Here is a 16,162-nt window from a genome sequence, read left to right as displayed (position 1 = left end):
TTGTGACTGGATTGATTTTTTTTTTTAATACAATATAGTATAAATTAATGTAATATTTGTGATGTAATATTTTTTTTATTTTTTTATTGTAGTGACATGTGATGTAATATATGTAAATTATAATATCTTTTACTTTATTAATTTGTTTGACTTTTCAACTAGTACTTAATCTAAAATGTTATTTATTTTTGGTACTTCAATTAAAAAGTTATTGAAATTTAGTAATTAAAATTAATGAACCTTAAAAAATAAGAATATAAAAAACAAGGGGTATGGGAAAGAGAGAAAAAAAAAGGGTGAGCAGAAGAAGCCAGAAGGTAATTACTAAATAACTATAGTAATTTTGTTTTCCAATTTTTTATTAAACTTTTTTAATGTTTGATGATTATATTTGTCCCTAATTAATAAATTTAATTCTCTTTATTTTTAACATAAATTTTGTAGACACTACAGCAGAACCCCACCGAACCACGCGTGTGCCTCTCTTGTGCTTTAGTTGTACTCCCACCCACTTCAACTCATGCCATAAAAATTAATTGTTAATTTGTAACTCTCTCTCTCTCTCTAATAGACTAATACATGTCTTTCGATTTAGATATGGAGATAGAGAATGGTCGTTAATTATGATCATTATTGAAATGACATAAATATATTATTGTATGCAGGATATATGGTCGATGTTGATAGGTTCTAGGCTTCTAGCCAATATATTTAATTAAGAGAGAAAGAGAGAGAGAGAGAGAGAGAGAGCGAGCAGAAAAGGCAAGTGCAGCTCTTAGGTTGTTGTTGTGTTGTAAGTGGGATTCTAGCTATCTGATAATTGGAAATAATCATTGTGCGACTTGAAAATCAAACTAGTCTAATCCAAGTATCTTCGTATAAGCTAGCAAAGAGCACGCGCGCAAAGTATTACCCTCTCGAGTCTCGATCATTCTCACGTAAGCATGAGCACTGGTAACAATCTTTAAACCTCCATGTGATTTTTAAATAGCGAGTAGAATTTTTATATTTTATCAGGTAACATTTTTTTTTAATTTTAAAAAATAATCTATTTTTTAGAATATCAAGTCAGTTTATATCTTTATTATAAATAAATTTTTATTTGGCAAGTTTGAACCTGCCATATACTAAAAAATCTGAAAAATAAAATAAAGAGTACTTTTATTTGTACACTATTTTTCCTCTTACTACACACTCTTTTTTCTTTTCAATTTATTTAATTTCTCGACACACATTCCTAAAATTTTAAAAACACCCTTATTAAGAAAAAACACAAGAACCAGCCACCTAAATTCCGACCCCAATCACCACACACGGCCCGTCGCCGGCAATTCAGCTTGGGTGCCCTTTCCCTCTCTTCTTCCATCTGTAACCGGAGAGAGAGAGAGAGAGAGAGAGAGAGAGAGAGAGAGAGAGAGAGAGAGAGAAGGGTGTTGGCTGGGCTGGGATCGGGGAGAAGGGTGGTTGGTTTTTTTTTTTTTAGTTGTTTTTTATGGTATTTAAACATTAGAGTAAATTTGTAATTTTACAAATTAATAAAAATAAGTGTGTAGTAAGAGAAAAGATGGTGTGCAAATAGCAGGCTTAACAGCCCTCAAAAGAAAAAGCCATATGCTGGAAGAAATCTTCTATATACATAAATTTACCATCAACCACGCATACAAAGTTACAAACCATTTGTCTTGCTACACAGCCTACAATACTGTTATATACTCTTATATATACCATGTGTTGGTAGTCCAAATAATTAACGGTTAATGTTTATGTTTTTGTTCGTAGTTCAAATAAATAACATTTTACTAATCTATCAAGTAGAATCACCAAAAACATAAAAGAAAATTTGAGTATTCCCACATTCCTGGGTAGCCAAAGCGTATAATCACGATTCACGACCAAGGTGCAGTGGCTAAGACAAGGGAAATATTTAGGTTAACAGCCGAATGAAGAAGTTGAATGGATCAGATCATCAGAGACAAATAAGTGCGCATAACATGATATTTTATTTTTCTTTTGGTTGAATATTATTTTATCAAAGATTAAAATGTGTGAAAAACATAGAATATTTTTCTCTATCCTAATAAAGATATCTACTGAACTGCAACTCCTCCACTGACTCTTCAATAGGAAATCATATAAACGGAAAGACATGAATCATTAACCCAAAAAAAAAAAAAGACATAAATCATAGGCTCATAGCTCAACGGGGTTTACTGTCGGAATTCCAGAATTAAGAAAACTTTACATCACTTCTTAATCTGACGATTTAGGTAATGAATTGGAAGGCCCTGAGAAAATGTGTCCTCTCTGGTATGGTATCTTGTTAATTGTTGCATCTTTGTGGATGAGAGGTTCGGAGTCCCGAGCAACATGAGGTATAACACCCAAAGCTGCTTGTCTTTCTCTAAAAGATGCCCAAGTTACCACATAAAGGCCAGCAATAATTAGTGATCCCCCTAAAACACTGTTTTCACATGTAAAAAAAGACCAAATAAGCATCATTCCAATAAAATGCCAGCTAGGCCGCAACTAATCAAGTAAACAATAACATAGGATACAAAAGATCATATGTGACTCGGCCAAAAAAATTTTAAGTAATAATTAAATAAACTAATAATGAAACAGAACTCAATTTTATTAAATAAAATGAGACCATTTTAATTTTTTAAATATATATAACTAAATTTATGGCCAACCAACAAAAGGATTTAGTCACAGAAGTACTGGATGTGACCAGAGCAAACCTTCCCAAATAGATAGCGCTTCCAAGGAAAATTCTTGACAAAACAGCTGAAGCAGCAGGTTGAAGTGGATTGTATAGAGCAACCAAAGCAGGCCCCAAGATCTTATTGCACCATGTCAGGAGCCCATAATTAAGGGCAGATGCAACAGTTCCCTGAAAGCCAAGTAGCGATGCTCACAACTTTTAACAATTAAACCAGCTTGGAGGGGCCAATATATGCCCATTTTCATATTTATTCACATTAGACTTGCTACAAAAGTCTTATGCATAAATAATTCAAAAGAAATTTTTATAGCAGTATTAACAGTATGATTCAATAACTGCAATAAAAGTTACAGGCTATTTAACTTTTAAGCAGAAGATATTGAAAGGAGCACAAACAGCCAATAGATATGCTACAGAGTCATCATCAATGATAAATAGTTTCTGGAACCTGAGATTAGAGGCCTTATGATTAAGGGCAGAGGCAACAGTTCATAATTAAGGGTAGATGCAACAGTTCCCTGAAAACCAAGTAGTGATGCTCACAACTTTTAACAATTAAACCAGCTTGGAGGGGACATATTATATATGCCCATTTTCATATTTATTCACATTAGATTTGCTAGAAAAGTCACATGCATAAATAATTCAAAAGAAACGTTTATAGAAGTTTTTTTTTTTTTTGAAAAGAAATGTTTATAAAATTTACAATCTATTTAACTTGTAAGCAGAAGATACTATAAGGAGCACAAACAGCCAATAGACATGCCATAGAGTCATCACCAATGATGAATAGTTTCTGGAACCTGAGATTAGAGGCCTAATAATGATGCAACCAGAGTCAAACAGTGAATAATAAAAAGAAGACACAGACACAAAATCAGAGTCAATGAGTGATTACATAGCTGATTATCCTCGGTGATCTACATGGCTGGTTGTTTCAATTTTTACTATAATGGAAGTTGCGGTAGAAAGGTCTGATGCGTTTTTTTTGGGGGTCCGGTGTTATAACCTGAAATTAAGACCTGCCCATTTTCGTTATAATTAGTTCCAGCTGTTGGATGAATCTATGTCCCTTTTCTTTCAAAATTTGCAGGCATCCTCTTAAGAATCGGGCTACATGTTTGAAAACTCAAAATTAAATAATTAATAAGAGGTAAATTACTTTTACAACTGTTTGTTTGCATTTGAAAATAACTTTAAAAACTCATCTAATTAACAAATGTTCGTTTGATTTTTAAGGGATAACAAGAATTGACAGAGCTTCAAAATCCAAGGTCACCAGAAAAAAAGAGTTGACTTTAAGATTTTAATTTTAAGCCCTCTTGACCACATAGTATTTAATCCATCAGCAATTAGCACCCTAGGCCGATTCACTTCACCTAAGAAGGTTAGGCTTCTGCTTCATTAAGTCCCAATAGCTCAAAAAATATTCCTTAAATAGTAACCCATTACAAAAGAATATAATTTTCCATTATAGTCTATAGACTCCATACATACCCGACAAGATGACAATGATGATCATTTCTACGATTTTGTGAGAATCACACACTATTATCTATTGAATATACATAATCACACGCTATTATCTAGTGAATATGCTGCATGGGGTGTCATCAAAATACATAGCATCTAATCTTTAAAATCATTAGCATATCAAGCACAAGCCCAAGATTAAATAGTCATTCAGAAACTATGTTCAGACATAAGGAATTAGTACTAAGAAAGCTGAAAAATTTGGCATGCATAACACCAGATTCAGGTAAATATATCATTAGTTGGAAACTTACAGCGTAAATAACCGCAAAAAGCTCAGACCTTGTCAAGCTCCAGTCTGTTGACTCATTTGTCATAAATAATGCAGTCACCACCATGAATAGAGCACCAAAGAAGTACGAATATGCTGTGACTGACAGGTTGGCAGGATATCTTTTCAAAAGTGGAGCCTGAAAATTTCCGCAATAGTAAATGGAGCATTAAGGTATGATGTAGGACAATAGTAAAGAGTATGGAAAGAGAAGATAGATCCGGACGCACTCCGGCCTTTGGCATCACACCAAAGGTGTAATGGAATCACTCCAAAAGAAAAATAGAAAATTCTGGCTTCACACCGGCCTTCGGCATCTCACCGAAGGTGGCTTGGAATCACTCCAAGTCAACTTGTGCTTCACACACACCAGATTTTTCACCATAAACTTAATTTCAAAGATTACAAAGTAGCCCTTTAGAGTCATTGGTACATGAACAATAAAACCCACATTAATACACCTAGGAATTCTAAAAGATAACTCTTGACAGTTAACACATTGATTATAGGACATAAAGAGAGTAAATATAAGACTCTAAAACAATCTAAAATAAATGCATAAACTGCATTTACTAACTGCAAAGACTCTTCATGTGGTGCTTGGAACTTGGATGGACTTATTTAATGTACTTTGAACTTTACTCCTGCATTAAGGTATTTTATGCACTTAAAAAATGGAGAAGTTTCATAATTTAAGAATAACTGTAGGACCTCCTGACATCACATCAAATATTACACTACATTGATCAGTGGCTTCCCTCTAAGCTAAGGGTTTGTAGATCATTTGCTTGTAGCAATAGAGGATGACAGAATTTAAAATATTAAAAAAATGAAAGTCTAAAGGATTGCCTGCCTCTCGAAGAAGATCTCAAGAAGAAACAAGAGGAGATAGCTTTGCTTAATTAAATATACATGGTAGCCTTCAAATTCAGAAGATGGTGGGGATTGCTACTCTTCTGAGAGTGCGATGTACAGAGAGTAAATATAGATAAAAAGTAGCCATTAACCAATCATAGTTTCAACGTTGTAACTAGGGACCAGCTATCTAGGAACACTTACAATAATGATCTAGGGTTTTAATAATATGTACTTGTATCTAAGATATGTAATTAAATAAAAAAATAACAATTTGAGGTGCCCCTATAACAATTTGATTAGTTTCTTTCTTTTCATATGTATGTGATAAATGATAAAAATAAATTTATGTAAATTTTCCCAAGCATGCTCAAAACTATCCTTGTGAGAACGCAATGTAGAAAGGGTATAGATAGGGAAAGCTTCGCCTACAAATACAATAGTTCTAACAATGTAACTATGAGGAAAGCAGTTTAGGAAGATCTATAATAGTAATATAGGCTTTTGATGATATATACTTGTAAGTTGTAACCAAGACAGGTAAGCTAATCAAACAATAAATTATTGTGCACATCTAAATGATCTAATTCAATTAATTACTTCTGTCTAATATGCATAGTGAATGATTGCTTACTGTGAATTTCTGGTGCAACATAAGAAACAAATGTACATTACACACATTCATCCACTTGAAGTGCATTTTTCTCCTAATTTATCTAGCATCCATCTGAATTCAGTTCATATATGATTTTCAAGCAAACCAACATTTTTTAAGAATTTTTGTTTCTTCATGACTTTTGAAATGTTATACACACATATCAGAAAAAACTAAACAAGTAATCGGTATTGCCAGCTTATGATAACCCTACAAAACCAGGTCTTGAAAAACAGCATACCTCTACATAAGACACAGAAATTATATCATCAAAAGCAAGAAAACTAACTATACTGGCTTAAAACTTTGAGTAAAGCCAAGATGTAATGATATTTTCCAATAAATTCTCGAAACAGATTCTTTCAAAGTCTCAAGAAAAAATGTTTACATGGATGCTAAGTTTTGTACAAAATATTTATTATGTGAACTCGTTTAACTAGGTAGCAAGCTCAAACTTCTTTAATTGAAAACAAAATATATTTTCCCAGAACAAAGGAGAAAGGAAAGAAAAGAAAACGACTATTTCAAGGAATGTTTTTCACAAGAGAAAAGGTAAAAGTATATGGTCATGCACCTGTATGGCTAGAAAAGCAGCCATGCACATACAGTTCCCTATTAAGCATAGCACTCCAAGATGAAAATGATCTAGCCCAAAATCCAGAAAACTAGACATCAACCATCCAGCAGGCTCCGGTTGACCTCTGGCACTTATTTCGCTTTGTGCTGCAAAGTCTGGCTCTGTATATCCAATTAAAGTAGGTCCACGGAATAAGACCATTAATATGGCTCCAGAGACACATACAAGTGTACCGCCAACCTTCGCCTGCCCTTCAGTTTTGAGCAAGTTCACTCTTTCTGTACTGCATGAACAGGTTCACATATGATATTGAACAAGTAACATCCACTACAAGTTAAACATGCAAATGCATGTATCTGTGAGTGTAGAGAAATATACAGATGCATAGCATCAGCCATTAGTAAAGCTAGGATAAAGGTAAAAAATTTCAAACTGACCCCATTAGTAAAGCTAGGATAAATGTAAAAACTGGGATAGCAGGCTGTATGGCAGCAGCATAAGTTGGATTTGTGTAGCCAAGACCAATGAGAAACAGGAGCTGGTTGCCAAAAATCCTATTTAATATAAAGAAACAACAAATATCAAATGTCAAAGGGATGTTGCATCAATTAGACCAGTAGATTATATAATTATAATAATAATAGCACTAGTAATAGTAATAGTAATAATAAAAGTAATCACGATAAGACCATAAGGATGGCATTGAAATATCTTTCCTTACCCAGTTAGCCCAAGAAAGAAGAAGGACATGAACAAACGTCTATTCATTGGTTGTCGAATCCGTCTACATACAGGAGACGAGAAATGTTATAGAGTACTATATTTGTCCCATTTATGATCATTCCATAAACATAAACTGCAAAATCATGTGCAAAAGGATGAAGAAGCTGATAGGTCCGTGTTCACGATTAGGATATAGACTTAAAAGTTTAATTGGTCAATCTTATTCCAAAGTATGGCTTCAAATACAAATGGACCATCATCTGTTGAGCTATTATATAAAGCGCATTCATGCTCACAAATAAAAGACCACTAATAATGGATTTGGATCTGGACCTAAACTTCCACAGTTCTAGCATAAACTATCCGTTCTCGAGAATCCAAACCATGCAGTTGCATTTGACCACCTGAGACTTTCATCGGGTCATGAGACAATGACTCAGAAATAATGGTGATAATCTCTAGTGTAATAGAATTCCAAGGAATCGACCATGACTGACAAAAATAGTTTTAACTTAATTTGATTGAGTTATTTTCAAGGTGATAGATTAACAAGTAGGGGACTCTATGCAAGTAACAATGGGGCATTCAATATAAAACAGATGGGACGCCCAAACATGCCCCAAAACAGTAGAAACAACAACACAATACCAAGATACATAAGTCTTCAAGTCTCTTACATCATAGTTTGAGCATCCAATACAGGAATTTTGTTTAATTGAACACAAGTCAAAATGTTCGTGCAGAGTATGAATGTTAGGGGAGAGAGAGAGAGAGAGAGAGAGAGAGAGAGAGAGAAGAACCAAATGGAATCGAAACTGATGGGTCATGGGTGGCGTCAAGGCCCAAACTAAATAAATAAAATACGGAAAAGAGGACATACTTTTCACGGACATAGGCGATGGGAGCAAGGATGGCAAGAGCAAGGAGGTCCCGGAAGACGCAGAATACAAGCTGGTTGATGCCAACATTGAGGGCCACTTTGGTAATTACATGATACCCTCCGTTGAAGAGCTGAACCATTGCCATGGCCGCATGTGCCCTCGAAACATCTCCTCCTCCACCTCCAACGCCTGCGGACAAAGAAGCTACCCCTGCCCCTGCCATGGCCACAGCTGCCATGACTCTCTCTCTTTCTTTTCGGCTTTCGGGTCAGAGAGAGAGAGAGACAGAGAGAGAGCGAGAGCGAGAGCGAGATTTGAAGGGAAATGACAGTTTGCTGGGTTAATGGTTGGTTGAATTTTGTGTGAATCAAACTCTATCTGTAGGGCAATCCTTGGTCTTCAAGACTCCTTTGCTATTTGCTGGTTTTGGAGATTCCCTTTCTATATATATTATGACCATTGTAACTATTAAGTATTAACCATAAAAAAATTGTATTTTCTCATGATTTTATTTGCGTTGCTATTTCATTTTTTTCACCATCAATCCATTTCCACGTCAAGAAGAAGTGACGAACATCCCTGCCTCCAGAAATTCCCAATCGGCTTCTTCTTTAATACTGCTTGAATTGAATTTAGTAAACAATTTTGGAGAAGAAAAATTTGAATTTAGAAAAGTCTTCAAATAAAGTAAAAACAAAATGTTAATAGGCAATTAGTTAGCGAACAAATTTGACAAATGTAGCAATACTTTAATTAAATAAATGAGAAAATGTTTTTTAAAAAATTTAAACTGTGAATAATGTGTTAATTTAATATGCGTATTATAGATTGTATCAATGTGTCCCATAATTTTAGAGTGATGCTATTTGTACACTTTTTTTTTTCTTTTAGCAACCCCCATCACTTAATTAGTGAATTTACAAAATTATCCCAATATAAAAAGACGAAAAACAATTCACACCCTTTTTTCTCTCTTTTCCTCTCTCCTTTCTTCATTTATCTGTCTACCCGATCAGAAACTCCCACCCCAAACATTGAAGCTCCCAGCCTCCCTCTCTTTCTCTCTCCCTCTTTCTCCCCACTTCACCCGACCCACCCAGCCCCTCTCTTTATCTCTCTCTCTCTCTCTCTCTCTCTCTCTCTCTCTCTCTCTCTCCCAAACCCACTATCTCTTGACCAGCCTTGGCCAAGCCAGCCATCGCCGCCCACCTCTAGGTGAGCAGAGACAACCGGCGAGCTCCCCTGAACGGCACAGACCCCTACCATCCTTCCACCACACAGCCAGCCACCCCCACCCCACCCCACCCCACACTCGTGAAACCAGCTTGGGTGTCTCAGTTCGCCGTCCTTGGTTTCTGCGTGCGGTGGTGGGCAGAGGCAATTTGAGTTACGAGCTGGTGGTCGGCACAGAGGAAGCTGGCACGACGGTGTGGTCGGGCGTGAGCTGGGCAGAGGCACGAGCTCGAGAGAGAGAAAGGGAGGGGCTGGGTGGGTCGGGTGAAAGGGGGAGGTGGTCAGGTGAGTGAGGAAGGGAGGTGGCCGGGGTAAGGGATGAGGGTGGTCGGGGTAAGGGAAGTCGAGGGGCTGGGTGTGTTTATTTTTTTTTGTCTGAGTTGATAGGGTGTTTTGGGTAATTGGTGTGTTGAGGTGATAAATTGTATGAAATGAATAAAATAGAGATATTATAATAATTGAAAGAGATGTGTGTATGATAAAATTCAATTGTTGAAGGAGTGTGGAAGTGTGAAATAAAAAAAAAAAGTAAGAAAAGAGTGAAAAAAAAAAAAAAAAAGAAGTGTGCAAACAGTAGCACTGTAATTCTAATTTGAAACACCATTGAAAAAGTGATTACGTGCGTGGCTATTTAAAATAAATGTGTGCGGTACAACATTACTTTTAGAAGTTGTGCTTAATTAGATAGAGAAGGAGAAAGAATGGGGGTGAGGGTAAAGGCTCCCCATTCACTTTGGCTTGGGCCGCCGGTACATTCGCAATTGCGGCAGTCCACAAACAAGCAGAAAGGGAGAACCTACTTGCTTAGATGTGGTGGGGGTGTCTTATTTGTTCAAAATAGCCATCTTAATAGTATGACTGTTCTTCCCTTCAACAATAGTGTCTATAGCATCGTGAAATTCAATTCTTCTACAGCTGCAAAGGCAGCTACAGGCGCTGGCGATGTATTGGAAGTAGAGTTGAGAGAGATTAAGGAGAAGTGCAATAAGTGGAAATGGAAGGGTCGATACTCCATCAATTACTTTGTTTCTCATCCTCATCATCAACAGCAAAAACAAGTGTCAGATACAAATCCAAATCCTGCTTTACTACTTGTTCACGGCTTCGGTGCCTCCATCCCTCACTGGCGCAGGTTTGTCTTTTGTCCTACTATGCATGCATACTAGCCACTCATCCTTCCTATCCACACACCCACACACTCACACACACGCGTATCTTCTTTTGTCATTTTATATTAATCCCAACTCCTTAATCACTATCCTACAACCTATACCTATTTAGTGTTGTCACATTACAGTCAATCTAATGAATGACTTCTGATTTACAGTATAACAAATGAACTCTTTAGTATGCATATATATATATATATTTTCCAAATGATTACTTATTTGAAATTCTCTCAGAAATATCGGGACGCTGGCCCAAAATCATACCGTTTATGCTATTGACCTCCTAGGATTTGGTGGCTCAGATAAGCCAGTTGGCTTTTCATATACCATGGAAAAATGGGCTCAGGTATGCATGCATGCTTTGAGTCGGATTTTGTCAATAAGATTATATTGGCCCCTTCTACTAATGATTCTTTAACAAGGAACTATTGCATGTTCTACTAGATTAATGTATTTTAATGATTTGGATTGTCTATTTTTAAGTATAATTTTGATAATCATCTTTATGAAAACTTATTTGTCCTAAATACTTGAATGATCACCGATTAATCAAATGATTAAACAAACGTGTTTAACATTGTAAACATATCTTGCTAACTCAAGTGTAACTGTAAACAGTTAATCTTGGATTTTTTGGATGAAGTTGTCCAGAAGCCAACTGTGTTGATAGGGAACTCTGTCGGAAGCCTTGCTTGTGTAATTGCTGCCTCAGGTCCGTGTGCTTAAGACATTTTAACCACTTAATTCGTTCCTTTGTGGATTTGTCTGAATTATATCTCGATGGTTTCTTTAACAATCATTTCCATCTGGATCTAGTTACTTGTCCTTTGAATAGGTTATGCTTAATTTGCCTTATTTTATTAATTTTGTTTTGTCCAATTAGAATCTAATAAAGCACTCGTGCGAGGGATGGTGCTTTTAAATTGTGCTGGTGGTATGAATAACAAGGCAATTATTGATGATTGGAGGATCAAGCTTTTGTTACCTTTGCTTTGGTTGATTGATCTACTACTGAAGCAACCACGAATTGCTTCGGCAATTTTTGAGCGTGTCAAACAGAGGTATTCTATTCTTTTAAAAAGTAAACAGAGTATTCTACTTATAATCCAACGATTATTCAAGCCTTTTGGATTCCAACTAATGGTGATATTTTATTATTTGTTCAATAATTGGGTACACTACTGATCTCATTTATTTATGGTAAGTACTAATCTCATATGTCATATTGCTGAACAAAAAATTGAATAATAGTTGGTGTCTATTGTATTATTGTATAAATATATTTAGAGGGAGGTTCTACTAAGAAATCCCTTAAATAATATGAGCTCCTTCCATAATATAGTTTTGTGATCGGAACCATCTATATTCTTTTACTGCAATTGATTATTTTTTATAAAAATTAGACAAATAAAACTTTTAATATATTAACAAATTTCATTTAAATCAATAAAACATTTCAATATTACATAATGAGGATGGATTCGTGGCACCATATCTTTGACACAAGTTTTTAATGGGGCCCATTCCATATAATATTTTAACGATCTGAACCGTCTATTTTTTTGTCTATATTAAAATATTATCTTTGCAACAAATTAGGTAAATCGAAAATTATTTACCTACAAAAATTAAATGGTCAATATTAGTCAACAAAATAAATACTTGAAATGTTGACAATTTAATTTTTGTAGGTAAATAATTTTCAATTTACCTAATTTTTTGGATGATGTTTTAAGTGAAACCTACAAAATAAACGGTTTGGATAGTTGAAATCCTATATGGAATAGGCCTCATTAAAAACTTGTGTCAAAACTTGTGCAAAAAATATATTGTCATAGATCCATCTCCTTACATAATAGTCACAATGAGTCTTTTTTTTTTCCTAAAAAAGTTAATGAGTTTTGAAATTTTATCTCAATTTAGTCAATAGGCCTAATCCACTAGGGATGTTATATATATATTTTTTGGTAAAGGTAATGTCATATATTTTTGTGCGTTAGAAAATACTAGTTTGCCTATTCCGTTTTTTTAATTACTTATAAGTGTAGAAATAGAGTTCTGAATCTTATGACTTAGCATTTAGGTTTCGAATTATAAGCAAATCTAATACAAATATAAGTATAAATAGTAATGTATATTTATTGATCTATTGTAATTTATATTTTTACATTTTAGTCAATGGTGACCAAAATTGAATTATGGAAAAGTGCATTCTAAAATGTGGAAAAATGCATTAAGAAATATATAATTTTCAAAAGTTTTATTGATTTATTTGTAAATAACCCTTAATATATTTAACAGTAACAAATAAAAAATAAATAAATTGGTTATTTTGTTTCTAAAAAATATTGAAATTATCACCTTATTTAAGCGATCCATTAGTGAAAGCTTCATATACATATTTAACGCTGTGAGTATATCTGACAATGTGCAGTGCTTGATGCAGAGATAATGTAAGGAATATTTTATTGTCTGTTTATGGGAACAAGGAATCCGTGGATGACGAATTGGTAGAGGTACCCCATTCCCATGCATCCTCCGAGCTAGTTCTAGCTACTAGCTAGGGAGAGTTTGTCTTCAAAATACCTTTTCTTTCACTTAAATTTCAACGAATACCAAACAAAAGTTTTTAATGTCAAAAATTGGATTAAAGATCAGACTGGAAATAGGAGATCAACGATACACACAAAAGAAAAAAACATTGATACAACTATACAAGGATAGGTAGGGAATTTTTAATAAATTTGAAAATAGAGGGACTCTTTGTACTCATACTTTGGTTGTTTATTTTTAGTTCAATGATTGTTTATTTCACCTCACAAAAAATGCAGATAATTATGGAACCAACGTACGACCCAGGGGCACTGGATGCTTTCGTTTCTATCGTGACTGGCCCACCAGGACCAAACCCAGTACAGTTGATGCCAAGAATCTCCGTACCTATACTAGTTTTATGGGGAAATCAAGACACATTCACTCCCCTTGATGGGCCTATTGGCAAATACTTCGCTTCCTTGCCTTCTCAACTACCCTATGTGAGCCTTTTTGTTTTAGAAGGGGTTGGACATTGCCCCCACGATGACAGGCCTGAGTTAGTCCATGAAAAACTTCTTCCCTGGTTGGATCGCCTTTCTACTTGATCAGAGAATTGGGTTGTATACTAATGAGTTGTTTCCAACTGCTAAGACCTTTTCATTAACATTCTAAATTTTTTGTCGATAGACAATCATAATGCAGGCCCTATTTTTTTTATTTTTTATTTTTTCAACTTGGATGTAACTTCTTTTACCATTTAAACCATTGTAAAAGCGTAGATAGGGGGGAAGAATTACAGCCTAACATCATGAGAAATTGAGAATCAACTAAATCCCTACAAATTAGGAATTAATTAGAAAATACGTTTATTACGCTGAGCGCCATGCCTTGCCAATGACTTAGATATGGGTAGCCATTCTTAAGATCCATAATTTGCCCGGTGAGTAATGCTATTTGTACATAATCTGATCATATTAGCTGACCACCTTATGTAGTAGCTGATTGACGTGGTGATGCTATGCAATTAATGACATGAGTAAATATACAAATGATTAAAACCTAAAATTTATGTCAACCTATCTTATTAATTGACATGACATGACCACATAAGATGGTCAGTTAATGTAGTTAGATAAATGTGTACAAATAGCAAGCCAATGATCTAGCCATTTGGATACACGCTTCGGGATGCTACTTTGCAACCTGCATCAGCTGAAATTCAGGCAGGGGAACACTCACTTCCCAAAATAAGCCCAAAAAATTCCTTCAGTTTGTACCAGGGCTTATACATGTTTATCTATCATCACCCCAAGTTTCTTCACGTATTCCGCTGCAACCTCATGCCCAAGCAATGGTTGCTAAATGGCGCACGAGCAATTGATGAGGGCAATCTTACAATGTTTCACTGAACTGGAACAATCCATGAAAAAGGCAATAGGAAGGAAAATAATGAATTATAAACAAGAATCATGAGAGCAAATTATTACAATTACAAGGACCTGTATTTTTTTGTTGAGAAAATTACAATTTAGTACCTCAATTTTACGTGTTGTTTCAATTTAGTACTCCAATTTTAAAAACATGCAAAAAAGTACCTCAACTTTCATTTTGTGTCAAAATAGTACCTCCGTTAGTTTTTATGTCAAATAAACCGTTATTTGCTGATGTGACAGGGGTATTTTCGTCTTTTTCTCCACATTTAAAAAATAATAATATTTTTAAAAACTTTTTAATAAACAAAATTTTAAAATAATTAAAAAATTTCTTAAAATTTTTTAATTAAAAAATTTATTAAAACTTTTTAATAAACAAATTTCTTAAAAAAATCAAAACATTTAAAAATTAAAAAAAAATCTAGGGGGGGTGGGTGGGGTGGAGGGACTGTGCGGGGCTGGGTGGGGTGGGGTGGGGCGGGGCAGGGCTAGGGCTGGGGCGGGTCTGCGTGGGTGAAGGGGAGGGGGTGGGTCGGGTTTGGGGGGAGTTGGGTGGGGTGGAAGGAGGTGGGTCAGGGCTGGCCTGGCCGGGCGAGGGGGATGAGTGGATCGAGTTTGGGGGGAGCTGGGTGGGGAGGAGCTGGTCTGGGGGAGGGGCTGGGCTGGGCGAGGCGGGTCTGCGTGGGGTGGCGCTGGGTAGGGGAAGAAGAAAGAGGGGCGAGGGGGGCTGCTGCTGGGTGGGCGGGGCTGGGTGAGGGGGTGACGGGTGCGACGGGGATGGGGCTGAGGGGAGGGGGTGCGACGGTGTTGGGGCAGGGAGAGGGGGAGGATGGGCGAAGGGGGCTGAGGCTGGGTAGGGGCGGGCTGGGGGCTGCAGGGGGTTGGCTGGGTGGGGCGGGGAGGAGGAGGGAGGGGATGGGTGGGGGATGGCTGGGTGGGGGAGGGGAGGGGCTGGGATTGGGTGGTGGTGGGGGGAAATTTTCAGCAATTTTTTAATTATTTTTAGAAATTTTTTTAATTATTTTAAAATTTTGTTTATTAAAAAGTTTTTAAAAATATTATTATTTTTTAAATGTGAAGAAAATGACGAAAATACCCCTGCCACGTCAGCAGATAACGGTTTATTTGACAGAAAAACTAACATAGGTACTATTTTGACACAAAATGAAAGTTGAGCTACTTTTTTGCAAGTTTTAAAAATTGAGGTATTAAATTGAAATAACACGTAAAATTGAGGTACTAAATTGTAATTTGTTCTTTATTTTTTTTTTAATTTTTTTAATTATACCAATTTCCCTTGTCACAGCAGGTCTTTTTATAATATTCTATTTCCAAACATAGGCTTCTAATCTTGACAAGTGTTTATTTATTTGGGGAGACTTTCATTTAGGTCATTTAATTTTATAATTTACTGATTAAAGCCTTATGACTTTTAAAATTTTAACTAAAGTCTAATAATATTATAACCATTCCATCTTACATAATATTGATCTATTAATTTATATTTTTTTCACACATTTCAGGCGCTGAGCACTTGGTGACCATTTTCGAGTGTTCGGTAATGTATTTTTA

At 35.6% G+C, this 16,162-nt stretch overlaps 2 protein-coding genes across 2 annotated transcripts; one reads left to right on the top strand and one right to left on the bottom strand.

Annotated features, from left to right (window-relative positions):
• Nucleotides 1–1,987: 1,987 nt before the first annotated feature.
• On the bottom strand, nt 1,988–8,636 carry UMAMIT2 (nodulin MtN21 /EamA-like transporter family protein). The gene is made up of 7 exons (XM_086251655.1): nt 8,220–8,636; nt 7,338–7,400; nt 7,054–7,170; nt 6,614–6,899; nt 4,513–4,668; nt 2,742–2,893; nt 1,988–2,461 (listed from the first exon to the last, which is right to left on the bottom strand). Exons 1-7 carry the CDS (start codon nt 8,456–8,458, stop codon nt 2,251–2,253), a joined length of 1,224 nt encoding a protein of 407 aa, XP_086107781.1. The 5' UTR covers nt 8,459–8,636; the 3' UTR covers nt 1,988–2,250.
• Nucleotides 8,637–10,123: 1,487 nt separating this feature from the next.
• Nucleotides 10,124–13,910, top strand: LOC147277967 (alpha/beta-Hydrolases superfamily protein). The gene is made up of 6 exons (XM_086250857.1): nt 10,124–10,585; nt 10,857–10,968; nt 11,241–11,334; nt 11,506–11,683; nt 13,069–13,138; nt 13,454–13,910. Exons 1-6 carry the CDS (start codon nt 10,155–10,157, stop codon nt 13,760–13,762), a joined length of 1,194 nt encoding a protein of 397 aa, XP_086106983.1. The 5' UTR covers nt 10,124–10,154; the 3' UTR covers nt 13,763–13,910.
• Nucleotides 13,911–16,162: the final 2,252 nt, after the last annotated feature.

The sequence above is a fragment of the Dryas octopetala genome, chromosome 7 (assembly GCF_963921425.1).
Source record: "Dryas octopetala chromosome 7, drDryOcto1.1, whole genome shotgun sequence".
Lineage (NCBI taxonomy): Eukaryota > Viridiplantae > Streptophyta > Magnoliopsida > Rosales > Rosaceae > Dryas > Dryas octopetala.
Note: the sequence above shows the minus strand (reverse complement) of the source record. Positions and strands in the feature narration are given on the sequence as shown.

Bases quoted from the DNA above. Each gene is read 5' to 3' on its own strand.
- LOC147277967 (XM_086250857.1), top strand. From the start codon at position 10,155: ATGGGGGTGAGGGTAAAGGCTCCCCATTCACTTTGGCTTGGGCCGCCG. The intron at 10,586-10,856 runs GTTTGTCTTTTG...AAATTCTCTCAG, and splicing joins TCCATCCCTCACTGGCGCAG to AAATATCGGGACGCTGGCCC. The intron at 11,335-11,505 runs GTCCGTGTGCTT...TTGTCCAATTAG, and splicing joins TTGTGTAATTGCTGCCTCAG to AATCTAATAAAGCACTCGTG.
- UMAMIT2 (XM_086251655.1), bottom strand. From the start codon at position 8,458: ATGGCAGCTGTGGCCATGGCAGGGGCAGGGGTAGCTTCTTTGTCCGCA. The intron at 7,171-7,337 runs GTAAGGAAAGAT...TATATTAAATAG, and splicing joins TTCTTTCTTGGGCTAACTGG to GATTTTTGGCAACCAGCTCC. The intron at 2,894-4,512 runs GTAAGTTTCCAA...CTTGGCTTTCAG, and splicing joins TTTTTGCGGTTATTTACGCT to GGAACTGTTGCATCTGCCCT.